The sequence below is a fragment of the Eptesicus fuscus genome, chromosome 1, assembly GCF_027574615.1.
Source record: "Eptesicus fuscus isolate TK198812 chromosome 1, DD_ASM_mEF_20220401, whole genome shotgun sequence".
In the NCBI taxonomy this organism is placed as follows: domain Eukaryota; kingdom Metazoa; phylum Chordata; class Mammalia; order Chiroptera; family Vespertilionidae; genus Eptesicus; species Eptesicus fuscus.
In genome coordinates this window covers 70,575,739-70,593,357 of record NC_072473.1, presented here as the reverse complement: position 1 = coordinate 70,593,357, position 17,619 = coordinate 70,575,739, and the positions used below count along the sequence as shown (strand labels likewise).

Below are 17,619 nucleotides of genomic sequence, written 5' to 3'. Positions count from 1 at the left end.
CATCAATGATGAGAGAGAATCATTGATTGGCTGCCTTCCCCAAGCCCCGTACTGGGGATCGAGCCCGAAACCTAGCATGTGCCTTGACAGGGAGTTCAGCCGTGACCTGCTAGTTCATAGGTTGACGTTCAACCACTGAACCACACCGCTGGGCCAAAGTCCATATTCTTCAGGACTTGCCTCTTCCTGGGAGTTAGGTGGAGTATGCTATCAATAACACCTGAACCCTGGGCCAGCTTAAATTTATTCTGTTAGAAATTACCCTCAAATGCTTTCATATTATGACAATTACTTTTTTTGTTGTTAATCCTTACCTGAGGATATTTTTCTACTGATTTTTAGAGAGTGGAAGGGAGGGGGAGAGACACACAGAGGAAACATCAATGTGAGAGAGAGACATCAATTGGTTGCCTCCCACAAGCATTCCAACCAGGGCTAGGGATCGAGCCTGCAACTGAGGTATGTGCCCTTGACTGGAATCGAATCTGGGACACTTCAGTCTGCAGGCCAATGCTCTAGCCACTGAGCCAAACCGGCTAGGGTGACAATTAATTTTTTAGTACTTTGTAAACATACAAAATGGTGACATATTACAGCACCCATGTCAGCATCCTCTAAGTTACCTAGTGATCATGGCATACAAATTTCACAGTAATAGAGGGAGCCATGGAAGAACTTTAGTTAATAAATCTATTACATATATTGGACTTTTAAATAGATAGCATTATGAATTAAGGTATGATTTACATTGGGATGAAGTCCGAGGTAGAGAGCAAGGGCAAAAAGGCAGTTTCACAGCAGATCAGTAAGGTGTCTGGTCGGGTCCATTCACATGTCCTGGATACTCAAAAAAGTTATGCAGCAATGAATGATCAAGCAATACAAAACAAAAAGGCAACAACAAATTCTTGTGTTGGAGGAAGAGGGATTCCTTCCTTTTTTCTAAAGTGCCTTCCCCCAGTTCTGACAATTTTTTTTTAAAATTCTCACTTGAGGACAAGCTGAGAGAGAGAGAGAAAGAGAGAGAGAGAGAGAGAGAGAGAGAGAGAGAGAGAGAGAGAGAGAAACAGAGAAACATTAATGTGAGAGAAATATTGATCAGTTGCCTCTCATATGTGCCCCAACCAGGGACCAAACCCACAACCCAGGTATGTGCCCTGACCAGCAATCCTTTGGTACGCAGGTACATAGGATGATGCTCAACCAACTGAGCCACTCCAGTTGTGCACCCTCCCCCTGTTCTAGCTCTTCCAGCTTTTTTCCTTAGTTACTCCCACTATTCCTTCCCTCTGCTGCCCTCCTTTAATATTGCTACTGTCACTCAGTCCCATAGTATCTTTAAGCATTATCCTATATAATAAAAGGGTAATATGCAAATTGACCCTAAAGGCAGAATGACTGGGAAAAACTGGTCTCTATGACGTGCACTGACCACCAGGAGGCAGACACTCAATGCAGTAGCTGCCCCCTGGTGGTCAGTGTGCTCCCACAGGGGGAGCTCTGCTGCCTCCTCCACAGTGCTTAGGATGTCCGACTGCGGCTTAGACCTGCTCCCCACAAGGAGCAGGCCTAAGCTGTCAGTCAGACATCCCCTGAGGGTTCCTGGGCTGCCAGAGGGATGTCTGACTGCCAGCTTAGGCCCAATCCCCCGGGGAGCGGGCCTAAGCTGGCAGGTGGTCATCTCCCAAGGGCTCCTGGGCTGAGGGATCTCCCCCTCCCCCCCGAGTACACGAATTTTCGTGCACTGGGCCTCTAGTGATAGTTATAATAAACACGTACTGAATTTTGGCTAGATACTGGACAGTGTGCTTAGAGCTTTACAAACATTTCCATTAATCTTTTGCTTATTTTTTATTATCCCTTATTTAACTCTTACAACCACTATATGAGATAGTTACTATCATCTCCATTTTATAGATGAAAAAAGGAAGATCAGAGGGAATGATTAACTTGTCAAAGGCCACTTACTTAGTCAGTGAATGAGCCAAGTGACTGTCCATCTCTGCCTGACTTTAGGATCTGCACACCTAAGATCTCAAACCTCATATGTCCCTATTGCCTGCCACTTCCCATTGTCATATTTCCCTTCTTTCTTTGGCCTCAGACTTACTGTACATGCCAGTGCCTTCCTGAAAGACATTGGCCTCCAAGCTCCACACTCTAGTGATTCTGAGTCACCAGCATCTCTTCTTGCTCCTGAACTATTGCCTTTCTCCCAGGTTTAGTCATTGGCCTTTTGCTAGTCCCTTGAAAGCACTTAAAAAAAAGTTTGTGTATTTCAGAGAGGAAGGGAGAGGGAGAGAGGGATAGAAACATCAATAAGAATTATTGATTGCTGCCTCCTGCATGTCCCCTACTAGGGATCGAGCCCACTACCTGGGCGTGTGCCCTGACTACAAATCAAATGATGACCTCCTGGTTTATGGGTTGATGCTCAACCACTGATCCACACTGGCTGGGCTTGAAAGCTCTTTCTTTTTACTAGAGGCCTGGTGCACAAAAATCCGTGCATGGGTAGGGTCCATCGGCATTCAGGGCCGATCGGGGCCTTCCTTTCCCTGGCTGCCAGCTGCTGACTGGGGCCTTCCTTCATTCTGCGCCGCCCCTGGTGGTCAGCACACATCATAGGGAGTGGTCAGTTGAACTCCTGAGGGGACAATTTGCATATTAGCCTTTTATTATATCAGATTATTTTTTAATCCTCACCCAAAGATATTTTAGCATTGATTTTTAGAGGGAATGTAGAGAGAGGGAAAGACAGAGAAAAATATCAGTGTGAGAGAAACACATCAATTGGTTGCCTCTACATGCACCTTGACCAGGACCCAGGCAGGGAGGAGCCTGCAACGGAGGCAAATGCCCTTGAATCCAACCCGGGACCCTACAGTCCACAGGCCGGTGCTCTATCCACTGAGCTACATCAGCTAGGGTTAAAGGCTCTTTTTTAAAAAAGTGTTACAGCTTGTACTCGTTTGTTTTTGTTTTTTTTTATAATATATTTTATTGATTTTTTACAGAGAGGAAGGGAGAGAGATAGAGAGTTAGAAACATTGATCAGCTGCCTCCTGCACAACCCCTACTGGGGATGTGCCTGAAACCAAGGTACATGCCCTTGACCGGAATCGAACCTGGGACCTTTCAGTCCGCAGGCTGACGCTCTATCCACTGAGCCAAACCGGTTTCGGCCAGCTTGTACTCTTTATAGACACTTGACCAAATCTCTAGCCCTGACTTCTCTCCTGACATGTAGTACTGCTTCTCTACTTGTTAGAGATTTCCATTTGGTGGTTTCCCTACCATTTCAAACACATGCTTCAAACATGAATTTGCTTTTTATTAACCTCCCTATTTTATCTTTATTTCTCTACATAAAGCCTCCATCAACTCACTATTTTTTTCATAATAAAGTCTGTATTTTATTTAATCATTAAAGTTCTTCCAGAGCCAAAGTCTCACTTTGATGTAACTTTTTAGTCTTATCTCCTAAAATGAACTACAATTTTAGCCAGATCAGTTAAGTCACTGTCCTCCAGGTACCTGCTTCACCTTCCTGCTGTCCCTTAAGACCTGGTACAAGGCCTATCTGATTCTGGGAAGCCTTTCCTTAGCACTTATCAGGAACCAAGAATATGGTGTTAATTATTATATTTTCCTGGGCTTGCACTGGATCTCCTCAATTAGATTGTAACCTTTATAACCCCTTCAGTATCTAGTGTGACACACTGCCTTGCATATAGTAAATACTTTGTAAATATTAGTTAACTAGAGGCCCCATGTATGAATTCATGCATAGGTGCGGGCCAATAGGGCCAGGCTGGCCGGGGGGAGGGGATGTGGGACATTGGCCTGCCGGTCCTGCCCCTGATCTGGTGGGGACGCGATGGAGGGGGACAGCTGGGGGGAGGGGCCACTGGCATTTGGGGGGCTGGTCCCGCCCCCTGGTCGAACTCTGGTTGAACTCCTGGTTAAGGGGACAATTTGCATATTACCCTTTTATTATATGAACTAGAGGCCCGGTGCACGAAATTCGTGCACGGAGGGGGGTTGTCCCTCAGCCCAGCCTGTACCCTCTCCAATCTGGGACCCCTCAAGGGATGTCCGACTGCCCGTTTAGGCCCGATCCCTCGGATCGGGCCTAAACGGGCAGTCAGACATCCCTCTCACAATCTAGGACTGCTGGCTTCCAACTGCTTGCCTGCCTGCCTTCCTGATTGCCCCTAACCGCTTCTGCCTGCCAGCCTGATCACCCCCTAACCACTCTGCTGCCAGCCTGTTTTCCCCCAACTTCCCTCCTCTGCCGGCCTGGTTACCCCTAACTGCCTTCTCCTGCAGGGTTGATCACCTCCAACTGCCCTCCCTTGCAGGCCTGGTCCCTCTCAACTGCCCTCCCTTGCAGGCTGGGTGCCTCCCAACTGCTCTCTCCTGCTGGACATCTTGTGGTGGCCATCTTGTGTCCACATGGGGGCAGGATCTTTGACCACATGGGGGCAGCTATATTGTGTGTTGCAGTGATGATCAATCTGCATAGTACTCTTTTATTAGATAGGATAGAGGCCTGGTACAGGGGTGGGGGCCAGCTGGTTTGCCCTGAAGGGTGTCCCTGATCAGGGTGGGGTTCCCTTGGGGCATGGGGCGGCCTGAGCAAGGGGCCTGTGGTGGTTTGCAGTCTGGCCACGCCCCCTGGCAATGCAAGCGGAGGCCCTGGTATCTGGAATTTATTTTCCTTCTACAATTGAAACTTTGTAGCCTGGAGCAGAGCCAAGCCTGGGGCTCCCTCCGAGGCTCGAAGCCATTTGTGTTGGGGTTATAATTGAAACTTTGTTGCCTTAAGCAGGTGGGCCTGGCCAGGTTGTGTGGAAAGCTTTGCTTCCCCTGTTGCCGCCGGCAACCCTGGCCTGCTCTCTCAAGCTTCATTCTGCCGCCATTTGTTTGAATTTGTTTATCTTCTATAATTGAAACTTTGTAGCTTGAGTGGAGGCTTAGGCCTGCAACGGCTGGCAGAAAGCTTGGCTTCCTCTGTTACCTAGGAAACCTTGCTCTCTGTGTCTGTAGCCATCTTGGTTTGGGTTAATTTGCGTACTCGCTCTGATTGGATGTGAGCGTGGCTTGTGGGCGTGGCTTGTGGGTGTGTCAGAGGTATGGTCAATTTGCATATTTGTCTATTATAAGGTAGGATTGTTGGTTGTTAGGTAGGAGTGTAGAATATGGAGAGAGACTAGCCATAGAAGTGTATCCAAAGAGTTCAACTCTTTTCTGGAGAACAAAGACTATATTTTCCTCATCTTATTATTTTGGGAGCTTAAGCCAGTGCCTAGCCATCAGTAGTTCAGTTCTGCTCAGCAGACCTGCTTTTATGAAGTGTTGACTCTGTGCTGGTGCTGAGCTTCTGTAAGGATTTGTAAATGAATGAAGGGGTTTGTAAGTTGTGCCTTCATTTCCCAGCTTCTGTTTGTTCACCATTCATGCAAGTGAATCTCAATGTTTCTGTTGTTGGCAGGTATTAAGAGTCCCAATACACAAACCTAGATGCTTCCTCTCCATGGTGGGTTTCTTCTCCAAATCAGGACTGCTCTACTGGTGTCCCATAAACCTCCATATTGGTCACAGCTTTTATTGGGCTCAGCATGTAAGGGAACCTTCACCAAGAGGTGTCAAAGGGGACAGAAAAGTCAGAGGAAACGAAGCCATATTGGGACACTAGATAGTTCCTGGCAGGAAAGGTAAGACTAAGGCTGATGTTCCTTCCTCTTAGCAAATCTGAATCTCTGAGCCTACTGAAATTCTGTGTTCCTGATGTAACTAATGTGGTATGGCAAGGATTCAAAGGGGCGCCTCAGGTAGGATAACCAAGGTGAACTTGAAAACATCTGAGAAATATTGTGGGAAATGCTTTGGGATTGCAGAAAATATTCTCCTTGTCTTTGAGTGTGGTTTTCACAGAAAGGAGATATTAAACTTGGACCTTGTCTCTAAAAAGGTCCAGGGCAGGTGTACTGAAAACTGGAGACCCAGAAAGATATTAGATGGACTAGAAATGAATAGTCCCATTGCAGCTATGCATACACATAGTTACTTTATTTTATGCAACAAATGTATTTTCTAAATCAAATTATATTTTAAAAAGCATTAAGGAGGTGGGCTAATTAAAGGAACACAACAGTGAAGACTTTTTTAATATGACTAATTACCTCCTGATAAATCTTGATTTTTCTCATAATAGGTTTGCCTATCTGTTTTGCTGTTAGTAGACAGCACCAAAATGGGCTCTTCTGCCAGACTCATCTCCCCATGGGTATAAGAGTTAAGTCTTTTGAATAATATGAAAAATGCCAGAGAAAATGGTGGCAGGAAATACTTATGCATAGTGTAGGTACTTAGTACATCTATATATATAAAAGGCTAATATACTAAGTGTACAACTGTCCAACTGGTTGCTATGAAGTGCACTGACCACCAGGGGGCAGACGCTCAATGCAGAAGCTGCCGAGCTGCAGTGACTTGGCAGCGGCGGTTCTCAAGTGACATACCCCGAAACCAGAGAAGGAGGGATATGTCCTTGCGGGGCTGCACAATTCCACCTTTGACCATAGTTTATGTTGTTGCTGGAGCATTGTCATCCTGAATCTGGTTTACTGCAAACTTGCGTTTGCATTCCACACCTTGTATGACAGCAACTTTGCAGAGTGCCTTCCCACACTCCGGGACCCCTGGGGGGATGTTGGAGAGCCGGTTTCAGCCCAAACCCTGTAGGCCAGGCCGAGGGACCCCACCTGCCAGAGGGACTCCACTTTCTCTGCAGATGCCCTTCAAGCCATGGTGCCATCCCAGGTGTGGCTGGCCAGGGAGGGACTGTGGGAGGTTGGCTCCAGGGCGTGTCCGGCCTGGTTTGCCCAGTCCCGCCCCGCTGGCCACCTTCTAATTAATATCCTTTCAATGTGCACGAATCTGTGCACCAGGTCACTAGTCTAATCTAATAATAGACAAATATGCAAATTGACTGCACCTTCGCTACACCTAAGCCACGCCCACCAGCCAAGCCACGCCCACCAACCAATCAGGACGAGTATGCAAATTTCCCCAACAAAGATGGCGGCTAATTTGCATATCAAGACAGCGTCCAAAGAAGTCAAGAGCTGCCGGGGGGGTGGGGGGAGGATAAGGGCGGGGCAGAGGTGGGGCCGGGGGCAAAGGGAAATGCGGGTGGGCTGGAGGAGAAGGCGGGGTGGGTGACAAGGGCAGAGCAGAGGCAGGGCCGGGGCCGAAGGGAAATGCGGGCGGGCTGGAGGAGAAGGTGAGGCGGGTGATAAAGGCGGAGCGGAGGCGGGGCCGGGGCCGAAGGGAAACACGGGCGGGCTGGAGGAGAAGGTGAGGCAGGCGAACAAGGGAGGAACGGAGGCGGGGTAGAGTGCAGCAGGAAATCCTATTGCAGGATTTTTCCTGCAACGGGAAAGCTAGTCTAATCTAATAATAGACAAATATGCAAATTGACCATACCTCCGACACACCCACAAACCATGCCCACAAGCCACGCCCACCATCCAATCAGAGCGAGTATGCAAATTAACCCAAACCAAGATGGCTACAGCCACAGAGAGCAAGGTTTCCTAGGTAACAGAGGAAGCCAAGCTTTCTGCCAGCCGTTGCAGGTCTAAGCCTCCACTCAAGCTACAAAGTTTCAATTATAGAAGGTAAACAAATTCAAACAAATGGCGGCAGAATGGAGCTTGAGAGAGCAGGCCAGGGTTGCCTGCCGGCAACAGGGAAAGCAAAGCTTTCCGCACACCCTGGCCGGGCCCACCCACTTAAGGCAACAAAGTTTCAATTATAACCCCAACACAAATGGCTTTGGGCCTCGGAGGGAGCCCCAGGCTTGACTCTGCTCCAGGCTACAAAGTTTCAATTGTAGAAGGAAAATAAATTCCAGATACCAAGGCCTCTGCTTGCATTGCCAGGGGGCATGGCTGGCCTGCAAACCACCACAGGCCCCTCGCTCAGGCCACCCCATGCCCCAAGGGAACCCCACCCTGATCCGGGACACCCTTCAGGGCAAACCAGCTGGCCCCCACCCCTGTACCAGGCCTCTATCCTATCTAATAAAAGAGTACTATGCAGCCAAAACCAGTTTGGCTCAGTGGATAGAGCGTCGGCCTGCGGACTGAAGGGTCCCAGGTTCGATTCCGGTCAAGGGCATGTACCTTGGTTGCAGGCACATCCCCATTAGGGGGTGTGCAGGAGGAAGCTGATCGATGTTTCTCTCTCATCGGTGTTTCTAACTCTCTATCCCTCTCCCTTCCTCTCTAAAAAATCAATATAATAAATAAAAAAAGTAATTAAAAAAAAAGAGTACTATGCAGATTGATCATCACTGCAACACACAATATAGCTGCCCCCATGTGGTCAAAGATCCTGCCCCCATGTGGACACAAGATGGCCACCACAAGATGGCCAGCAGGAGAGGGCAGTTGGGAGGCACCCGGCCTGCAAGAGAGGGCAGTTGGAGGTGATCAACCCTGCAGGAGAGGGCAGTTAGGGGTAACCAGGCCGGCAGAGGAGGGAAGTTGGGGGCAAACAGGCTGGCAGCAGAGTGGTTAGGGGGTGATCAGGCTGGCAGGCAGAAGCGGTTAGGGGCAATCAGGAAGGCAGGCAGGCAAGCAGTTGGGAGCCAGCAGTCCTGGATTGTGAAAGGGATGTCCGACTGCCCGGTGGGATCGGGCCTAAACGGGCAGTCGGACATCCCTTGAGGGGTCCCAGATTGGAGAGGGTACAGGCTGGGCTGAGGGACAACCCCCCTCCATGCACGAATTTCGTGCACCGGGCCTCTAGTATTTATATAATGAACTAAGTGCCTGAATTATTTTATTCAAGGCTGGCTGATGGTGTGACGCCATTCTGGAGGCTCAGCTATGAAGAACAGCTCAAGGTTGGTACCCAGCTTGTCTTCACTCCTCTGTTCCATCAGTTGAATGGTGTTAGACTTGTAAGAAGCTTGACCAGACAGGTCTATCCAGACAACCCAAGGAGTCCTTAAACTCAGTATGCTAACACTCTGAAATTTTAACTTTAGGCCAGTTATGTCTTCCAAACTCTAAAGCCATATATAAAAATGCCTGTTTCCATCATTGCTTGCTTTTTTGTTGTTCTTACAGCTTTAGCTACATGTGGCTATTTAAATTTAAGTACATTCAGTTTTGCTATAATGCTTGTTTTGAAAATGGAAATTTCTTCCAATGGATTGATATATTAGGAAACAATTTGAACATAATACAAATTTCATGTTTGCTTAGGAGTGATTTGGTCTGCGAGAAACAGATGAAAGAAGGAAACTGCACCCAGCTGAACTGAGTTGCATGAGAATCCATAAAATGAACACACACACACACACCTCAGACATCTGCTGCTCTCTCAGTTCCATGAGTGTGTTATGAGCCACACCCATTTACATCTGCTGTGAGAAATTTCCATCCCATTCACATGACCCTCCTTTCACCACCTCATGATAACTCACAAGTGGACAGCTACATCCACAAGCAAACTTCAGGTCTTTGTCAGGGCAAAGTGCTGTCCTTATTGTAGTATTTATGCATTTTATAACCATTTCATATGTAAAACTATACTAGTCTTTTATTAGGTTCCTATCTTTTCTGTGTGTATTACTGATAAAGTTTGGGAATGTGTTCACCTAACCATATTTTTCCTCTGAGCCCTGTGATTTCTTTTGGATGATTTTGCATATGGTGTAAGAATGCTTATTTCACATTATAGCAGAGCTGACTGTCTTAAGTTAATTAAAATTAAATAAGGCAAAAAAAAAAAAAGGTTAGAAATTTAGTTCCTCAGTCACATGAGTCACATTTCAGGTCTTCGTGGCTAGTGGCTGCCATATTACATAGAACACAACACCAAAATAGAATGTTTCCATTACCACATTAAGTTCTACTGGAAGTTCAGATAAAATGATGAGCTTACACAAGAGCTCACGCTTGACCTTTCCCCAATACCTTATTAGGTCTGTTGCTTTTCCATCATTCTGGATTCCTTGTCTGCTGAGATCATGACCCAAGTATCTGTGGGGATAACCTTCTTTTATCCTATTTGTTTTCCATCTTTTGAGGTGATACTGCAAAAAGTCTTTTTTTTTATTGTTTAAAGTATTACAAATAGTAGTACATATGTCTCCTTTTTTCCCCCCAATTGACCTTCCCCCAGCCTCCCGGCACATGCCCTCATCCCCCTCCCAGTGTCTTGTGTCCATTGGTTGTGCTTCTATGCATGCATACAAGTCCTTCGGTTGATCTCTTACCCACCCCGCCCTCCAACCCTCCCCAGCCTTCTCGCTATCCTTTGACAGCCTTTTTGATGCTTCTCTGCCTCTATGTCTATTTTTGTTCATCAGTTTATGATGTTCTTTATTATCCATAAATGAGTGAGATCATGTGGTATTTTTCTTTCACTGACTGGCTTATTTCACTTAGCATAATGCTTTCCAGTTCCATCCATGCTGTTGCAAATGGTAAGAAATCCTTCTTTTTTATAGCAGCGTAGTATTCCATTATGTAGATGTACCACAGTTTTCTAATACACTCATCTGCTGATGGGAATTTAGGCTGTTTCCAAATCTTAGCTATGGTGAATTGTGCTGCTATGAACATAGGAGTGCATATATCCTTTCTGATTGGTGTTTCTGTTTATTGCAATATGTTCCTAGAAGTGGTATTACTGGGTCAAATGGCAGTTCCATTTTTAATTTTTTGAGGAAACGTCATACTGTTTTCCACAGTGGCTGCACCAGTCTGCATTCCCACCAGCAGTGCACGAGGGTTCCTTTTTCTCCGCGTCCTCTCCAGCACTTATCATTTGTTGATTTGTTGATGATAGCCATTCTGACAGGTGTGAGGTGGTACCTCATTGTTGTTTTGATTTGCATCTCTCGGATGATTAGTGACTTTGAGCATGTTTTCATATGTCTCTTGGCTTTTTGAATGTCCACTTTCAAAAAGTGTCTATTTAGGTCATTTGCCCATTTTTTGATTGGGTTGTTTATCTTCCTTTTGTTAAGTTGTATGAGTTCCCTGTAAATGTTGGAGATTAAACTCTTATCGGAGATAACATTGGCAAATATGTTCTCCCATGCAGTGGGCTTTCTTGTTGTCTTGTTGATGGTTTATTTATTTTCTCCTTAGTTTCCATTGCCCTAGAGCTGTATCGTTAAATATATTGCTACGACAAATGTCTGTTATTTTGCTGTCTATGGCTTCTTCTAAGATTTTTTATGGTTTCCCATCTTATGTTTAAGTCCTTTATCCATTTTGAGTTTATTTTTGTGTATGGTGTAAGTTGGTGGTCTAGTTTCATTTTTTTGCAAGTACCTGTCCAGTTTTCCCAACACCATTTATTTATTTATTTTTAAAATTATTTTATTACTTATCTGTTTGTTTTTCAACATCTTTTTTTTTTAAATCCTCACCCGAGGGTATTTTTCCATTGATTTTTAGAGAGAGCGGAAGAGAGAGGGAAAGACAGAGAGAAACATTGATCAGCTGCCTCCTGAACTCGCCCTGGAGCCTGCAACCAAGGTACATGCTCCTGACTGGAATCAAACCCGGGACCCTTCAGTCCGCTGGCCTACGCTCCCATCTACTGAGGCAAATCAGTCAGGGCCCCAATACCATTTATTGAAGAGACTGTTTTGACTCCCTTGTATGGTCTTGCCTCCTTTGTCAAATATTAATTGAGCAAAATGGCTTTGGGTTCTCTGTTCTGTTCCATTGGTCTATATGTCTGTTCTTGTGCCAGTACCAGGCAGTTTTGAGAACAGTGGCTTTGTAGTATAGCTTGATATCTGGTATTGTGATCCCTCCAACATTGTTCTTCTTTCTCAAGATTGCTGCAGCTATTCAGGGTCTTTTTTTATTCCAGACTAGAGGCCTGGTGCACGAATTCGTACACCAGTGGGGTCCCTCAGCCTGGCCTGTGCGATTGGGCCAAAACCGGCTCTCAGACATCCCTTGAGGGGTCCTGGATTGCGAGAGGGTGCAGCCCAGGCCGAGGGACCCCACCGGTGCACGATCGGGGCCAGGGAGGGATGCAGGAGGTTGGCCAGCCAGGGAAGGACTGTGGGAGGGCTCCAGGGAGTGTCTAGCCCATGGAGGGCTCCAGGGTGTGTCTGGCCCATCTCACTCAGTCCCAATCAGCTGGACCCCAGCAGCAAGCTAACCTACCAGACGAAACATCTGCCCCCTGGTGGTCAATGCATGTCATAGCGACTGGTCGACCAATCGACTGCCCCCTGGTGGTCAGTGCACATCATAGTGAGCTGTTGAGCGGCCTTAGCATATCAATAGTATATTACACTTTGATTGGTTGAATGGACGACTGGACACTTAGCATATTAGGCTTTTATTATATAGGATGAATTTTTGGAGAATTTGTTCTAGGTCTTTAAAGTATGCTGTTGGTATTTTAATGGGGATTGCATTGAAGTTATAGATTGCTTTGGGTAGTACGGACATTTTAATGATGTTGATTCTACCAATCCATGAACATGGTATATTCTTCCATTTGTTCATGTCACTGAAGAGCTCTGACCCCAAGACGTGTGGCTGCCGTGGGTTGGTGGGGCCACGCTCGCCCAGGATCAGAGTCACAGGCGCTTAGTGTGGCCTCGTGTGCGCACCTAGAATCAGGGACCCTGCCTGCGCCACGCTTAAACAGAGACCCTGCTGGCATGTGCCGAAAATCAGAGTCCCCTAGCATGTGTTAGAAGTCAGAGACCCCCTGTGCCCATGCTGAGAGTTGAGCATCAGAGTCTCTGTTGCTTGGTGCAGTCTCTCGCTGAGAATCAGGGTTTCTGTGTGCACATGCGCCAAGAATTGGAGTCACTGGCTCTTAGTGTGAATGCACTGGGAATCAGGGATCCCAGGCATGCGTGATGAGAAACAGAGTCAAGTCACTGGTGCTCAGTACTGCCTCACGTGGAGAATCAGCGTCCCTGATCTGCTTGGGGGTCCGGATTGCACAGTCACACTGTGTCGGCAGGAGGTCCACTCCTGCCCTGCAGGAAACAGCCTTCTGTGTGTGCTTGCCCTGAATCAAAGTCAGGCGGCTCTGCTGTCCTGTGTGGGCATGGGGTCTGATCCTTCGGGTGTGCACTGTGGGAAACAAACTCCCTGTGTCCCTGTACCCAGGGTCAAATTCAACGCAGCCTCTCTGCGAGGGCCCGGGGTCTGGCTGCGGGAAACAAACTTCCCGTGTCCGCACACCCAGGCTCAAATTCAGGTAAAGCCACCGCTGCTGTGTGTGGGCAGGAGGCCTGTTTGAGCGGGGAGGGTCTGGCAGTTCCTATGCCACTGCCGAGGGGCTGGCAGGGAGGGGTGTGGCTCTGTAACTCACAGAAATCTGAGGCTGGGGTGCCTGGGGTCTTGGTGTCCATGGGTCTGCAACTGTGGTCAGAGGTCTTTTATCTGAGTGGCTGTAGGGTCCTGGTTTGCATCTGAGACCAGATTGGGTAGTGGCGAGGTTAGAATCCTAGTCTCAAGCAGTTCTGTTCTTCAAGATGGCATGGTCTCTGTGCCCACTCTGGCTGCCCCCAGAGTGTTTGCAGTGGCAGCGGGGTTTTGCCATCTAAGACTGCCCAGTTTGGCAGCCCCTTGGAAGACCTGCAGGATTTAACTGTCCCTAGCTCATACACACACACACACACACACACACACACACACACACACACACACACACCACGTCCACATACTCCTCTATTGCTCCCTCACTCTCTCACACACTCTCCCTCCCTACCTTCTTGCCGGTCGCCATCTTGAGTCTCCAAAAGTCTTTTGTTTTATTGCTTATATTCTTTTGCAGGTGAAATTTGAAGCTCAGAAGAAAATTTTACAAAGACTAGAGCCTTAACTCCAAATGTTCAATGGAGTCAAAGTGACAACAGCTGCACCCAAATCGGAGGGACTCTGTTGTCTTTTCCATCCTATTATACCCTCTGGAAGCACTCACCTCCTGGTCAGTTGCTGGGGACCAGATCTTCTGCTAAGTGATTAGCATGCATTATTGTTTTGTTTACTGTTTACAGTCACTCTGGGGTTGTAGGCACTGTCATTTTACAGATGAAGACATTGATAGATTAAGTAATTCACTCAATGATACATATCTAGATGTGGCAGAACTGAGATTCACACTCAGGCATATCTGATGCAAAACCCACTTTCTAAACCACTACACTACTACCTCCTTGGAAAAATTCCAACTTTGGAAACCTAAAGAGGCCTCAGAGAGGCACATTTAATTTATGGCAGAGGTTAGCAAACTATGGACCTTTTTCCATGTCTGTCTTACTGCTTGATTTTTGTAAATAAGCTTTTATTGGAACAGTTGAACTTCTTATTTATGGATTGTCTATGGCTGTTTTCACACTATAATGGCAGAGTTGAGTAGTTGTGATGGGAATCATATGGCCTGCAAAGCCTAAAATTATTTACTATCTGGCTCTTTAATGAAAGTTTGCTGACTCCTGCTTTATGGCCAGGTTGGAACTCCTTTTTACTGTGAAGTTTCTATAGAGGGTCTTGATCTCAGTCATGGACTTTCACCTATGCCTTACTTTCCAAGCAAGCATCACTTAGTTGTCCTTATCCAGAGAACATTATTTAATTCCCTGTATTGTTGCCCTCTTTGGTCTCATTTGACCTGTTTTCCCTTTTCTGCTCTTCTGCCTCCTCTAGCCTGTCATCGATGGCTACTGAAATAAGTCCACTTTTTCTGTGAACCGAGGTCCAGATGGCAATCTGAAGACCGTGGGGTACTACCTTGGAACTTGAAGAGGTCAGTCAATGGCCATGACTAGTAGAAATAACAAACCAAGGACTGAGAGGAAGGGAATGGTGTAGATAACAGTGTCAGTGGAAGTGTCGAGGAGTAGGAAATGCAGTGGTCTTAAAGGACTAGATCAAATTGGAAGTCTTTGATGCCAAATTTGATCACAAGGTTAATTTTGGATATTTTTTTGTGGGTAGTCATTATAGTGATAGGAATCACAACCCTCATTCTTTCTCCCTCTAAAAGGAATATGCTTGAAACCTAGTAAGTACTTAGTAAATGTTAATATTGCTGTTGCTGCTCTCTCATCATCATTGTCATCGTCATTATTTTGTGCTACTTTCTGTAGTGGGAAGCAATCTCCTCCTTATTGAAATGTCTTTTATATTTCACTAGCAGCCCATTTGCACGAAGATTCGTGCAATAGACCTTCATTCACCTGGCTGCCTGCACCAGTTTTCTGCCGGCACCGAGGACCCAGGCCTTGGCTGTGGCCACCGCCTTCTGCCTTCTTTCAGGGTCGGGGCTTGGCCCCGGGCGGCAGCCTTGGCTCTGCTGCACCCCAGCTTCCCTGCTATGGATCGTAGGAGCTGACCCTCTGGTCATTGCCTGCGATCCGTGCAGGCTCCCCGCTGGTGCCCAAGGCCAGGAAAGCCTCCGCCCGAGGCTTTCCCGGCCTTGGGCTCGGCCGCACCCAGCGTCTCAGCTAGGGATCGTAGGAGCCGAACCCCTGGTCGTTGCCTGCGATCCGTGCAGGTTCCCCGCTGGTGCCTAAGGGCGGAGGCTTTCCCAGCCTTGGGCTCGGCCTCACCCAGCGTCCCTGCAACGGTTTCCTGGTGGGCGTGGCTTGTGGGTGTAGCGAAGGTACGGTCAATTTGCATATTACTCTATTATTAGGTAGGATAGCCCCTTATCCCTGAAAACTAGAGCTTTCTCTGATAAATTGTCCTTAAAAGAATAAATAGGGGAAGTGTTGGTGAAGAAAATCATAATGGCATATTTCTAAGACTTAATTCCATTATCCATTCCCAGATTCCATTCCTGAACTTTCTATTTCCCCATTTTCAATAAATCCACTTGAAGCACCATCGTTTTATATTAGTCACACTGTTTAATATCCATATGTCTTAAACTACAGTTTGTTAGGGCAGGCACTTGGCTCCCCCCACCACCTGTGTACAGAATTAAATGAGCATATGACGTTATTCTATTTTTCAGTAACAGGAAAAAAAATCCCATTATATTTTATTTCCATTTTAAATTCTAAACAAAGTAGATGTTCTCATATTGCTTATCTATAGCATGAAATAAAATATTGCATACTAGCTTCATTAAGAATAAGGTTCTTAATGTCTAGACTGGGAAACAGTTTTCTCTAAATAATGGCTTTGAGCTTGAAGTAGGTACTTTGCTTCTCCATATCTGTATATGCCTCTTTGAAGAAGGGAATTTGAGTTGCCAGACACTTTCTTTTAAATAATACTTTAGGTTAAAAAATGTATAAATCAAATTATTTTTCTTTCTATAGACAGAAACATCGTCTGTGTGCGGTCTAACCATCTGAAAAACATCCCTGAGAAACATAGTCAAGTGGCCCAGGTAATAAGGAATTAGGGCTGGTTGAAGATGACCCAGGGCATTGCAGTCTGGAATAGCAGCCTCCCTGACATTTTAATAATAGAGCTGCTTCAGGGAGATGAGGCTCTGTTCTGAAAGCATACTTCTTAATGTGTAGAGAACATTGCTAGTGTTTCATTTCAGGGAGGGTGGAAAGGAGAAGAGAAAACTGCATCAGTTACCACAAATGTCAGACATCTGAGGAATTTTAAAAGGAAATTATTACAAAAGAGAGGTACTGCTGAGGGCAGTATAGCAAGTTGCAGGTATCTGAAATATTTGAAAGGCTAGTATTTTCAGCAGAACAGAATTGAGAACTATCATTAAGAGATGTGGGAGTGGTGGTAAGGCGTTTCCATCAGGAGGCTGGCCTCTGATATATTTTTATGTCCTTTTGCTTCATACACCCACTATTTACTGAGTGCCTATTATGTGTTGGGCACTGTGCTGGGTACTGGGGATCAAATAGACATGGTGGCTGCCCTCATGGAACTTAAGGCAAAAGTCCTACTCGTGATGACTAAACCTAACTCCCAGCTAACATTCTTATTACCTGACTAGGGGCCCGGTGCACGAAATTTATGTATGGGGGGGTATCCCTCAGCCCGGCCTGTGTCCTCTTGCAATCCGGGACCCCTCGCTCCTAACCTGCCTGCTTGCTCCTAACTGCCCGCCTGCTCGCTCCTTATCTCTTGTCTCACCACTCCTTACTGCCTGCCTGCTCGCTCCTTACCGCCCACCTGCTCACTTCTTGCCACTTGTCTCGCTGCTCCTTAGTGCTGCCGCAGAGGCGGGAGAGGTTCCCACCACCACTGCTGCGCTCGCCAGCTGTGAGCCTGGCTTCTAGCTGAGCAGTGCTCCCACTGTGGGAGCGCACTGACCACCAGGGGGCAGATCCTGCATTAAGCATCTGCCCCGTGGTGGTCAGTGCACGTCATAGCGACCAGTTGTTGCGCTGTAACAGTCGCTGGGCTTTTCTATATATAGATAATTCTTACCAGTACCCACCCTCTTAATAATTCAGGTTTCTGACACTTGGGTAATGCCTTCTGAAGAATACAACATGACTTCCAAGATTTCCCTGCTGGGACACAGCTCCCTTGGTAAGATAGCCTTTAGAAATCTTCCTACATGACCCTTGTCAGCTTCTTCTCCCATTCTCTTCAAGAATTATTGTAAACT

The 17,619-nt window shown here is 46.6% G+C and overlaps 1 protein-coding gene across 1 annotated transcript in view; it reads left to right on the top strand.

Annotated features, from left to right (window-relative positions):
• TRMT2B (tRNA methyltransferase 2 homolog B) overlaps positions 1–17,619 on the top strand; it is a 68,363-nt gene that overhangs the window by 8,539 nt on the left and 42,205 nt on the right. Inside the window, 4 exon segments of the mRNA XM_054719124.1 lie at positions 8,866–8,920; positions 13,855–14,007; positions 14,727–14,826; positions 16,349–16,419. Coding sequence (XP_054575099.1) covers positions 8,866–8,920; positions 13,855–14,007; positions 14,727–14,826; positions 16,349–16,419 — 379 coding nt within the window.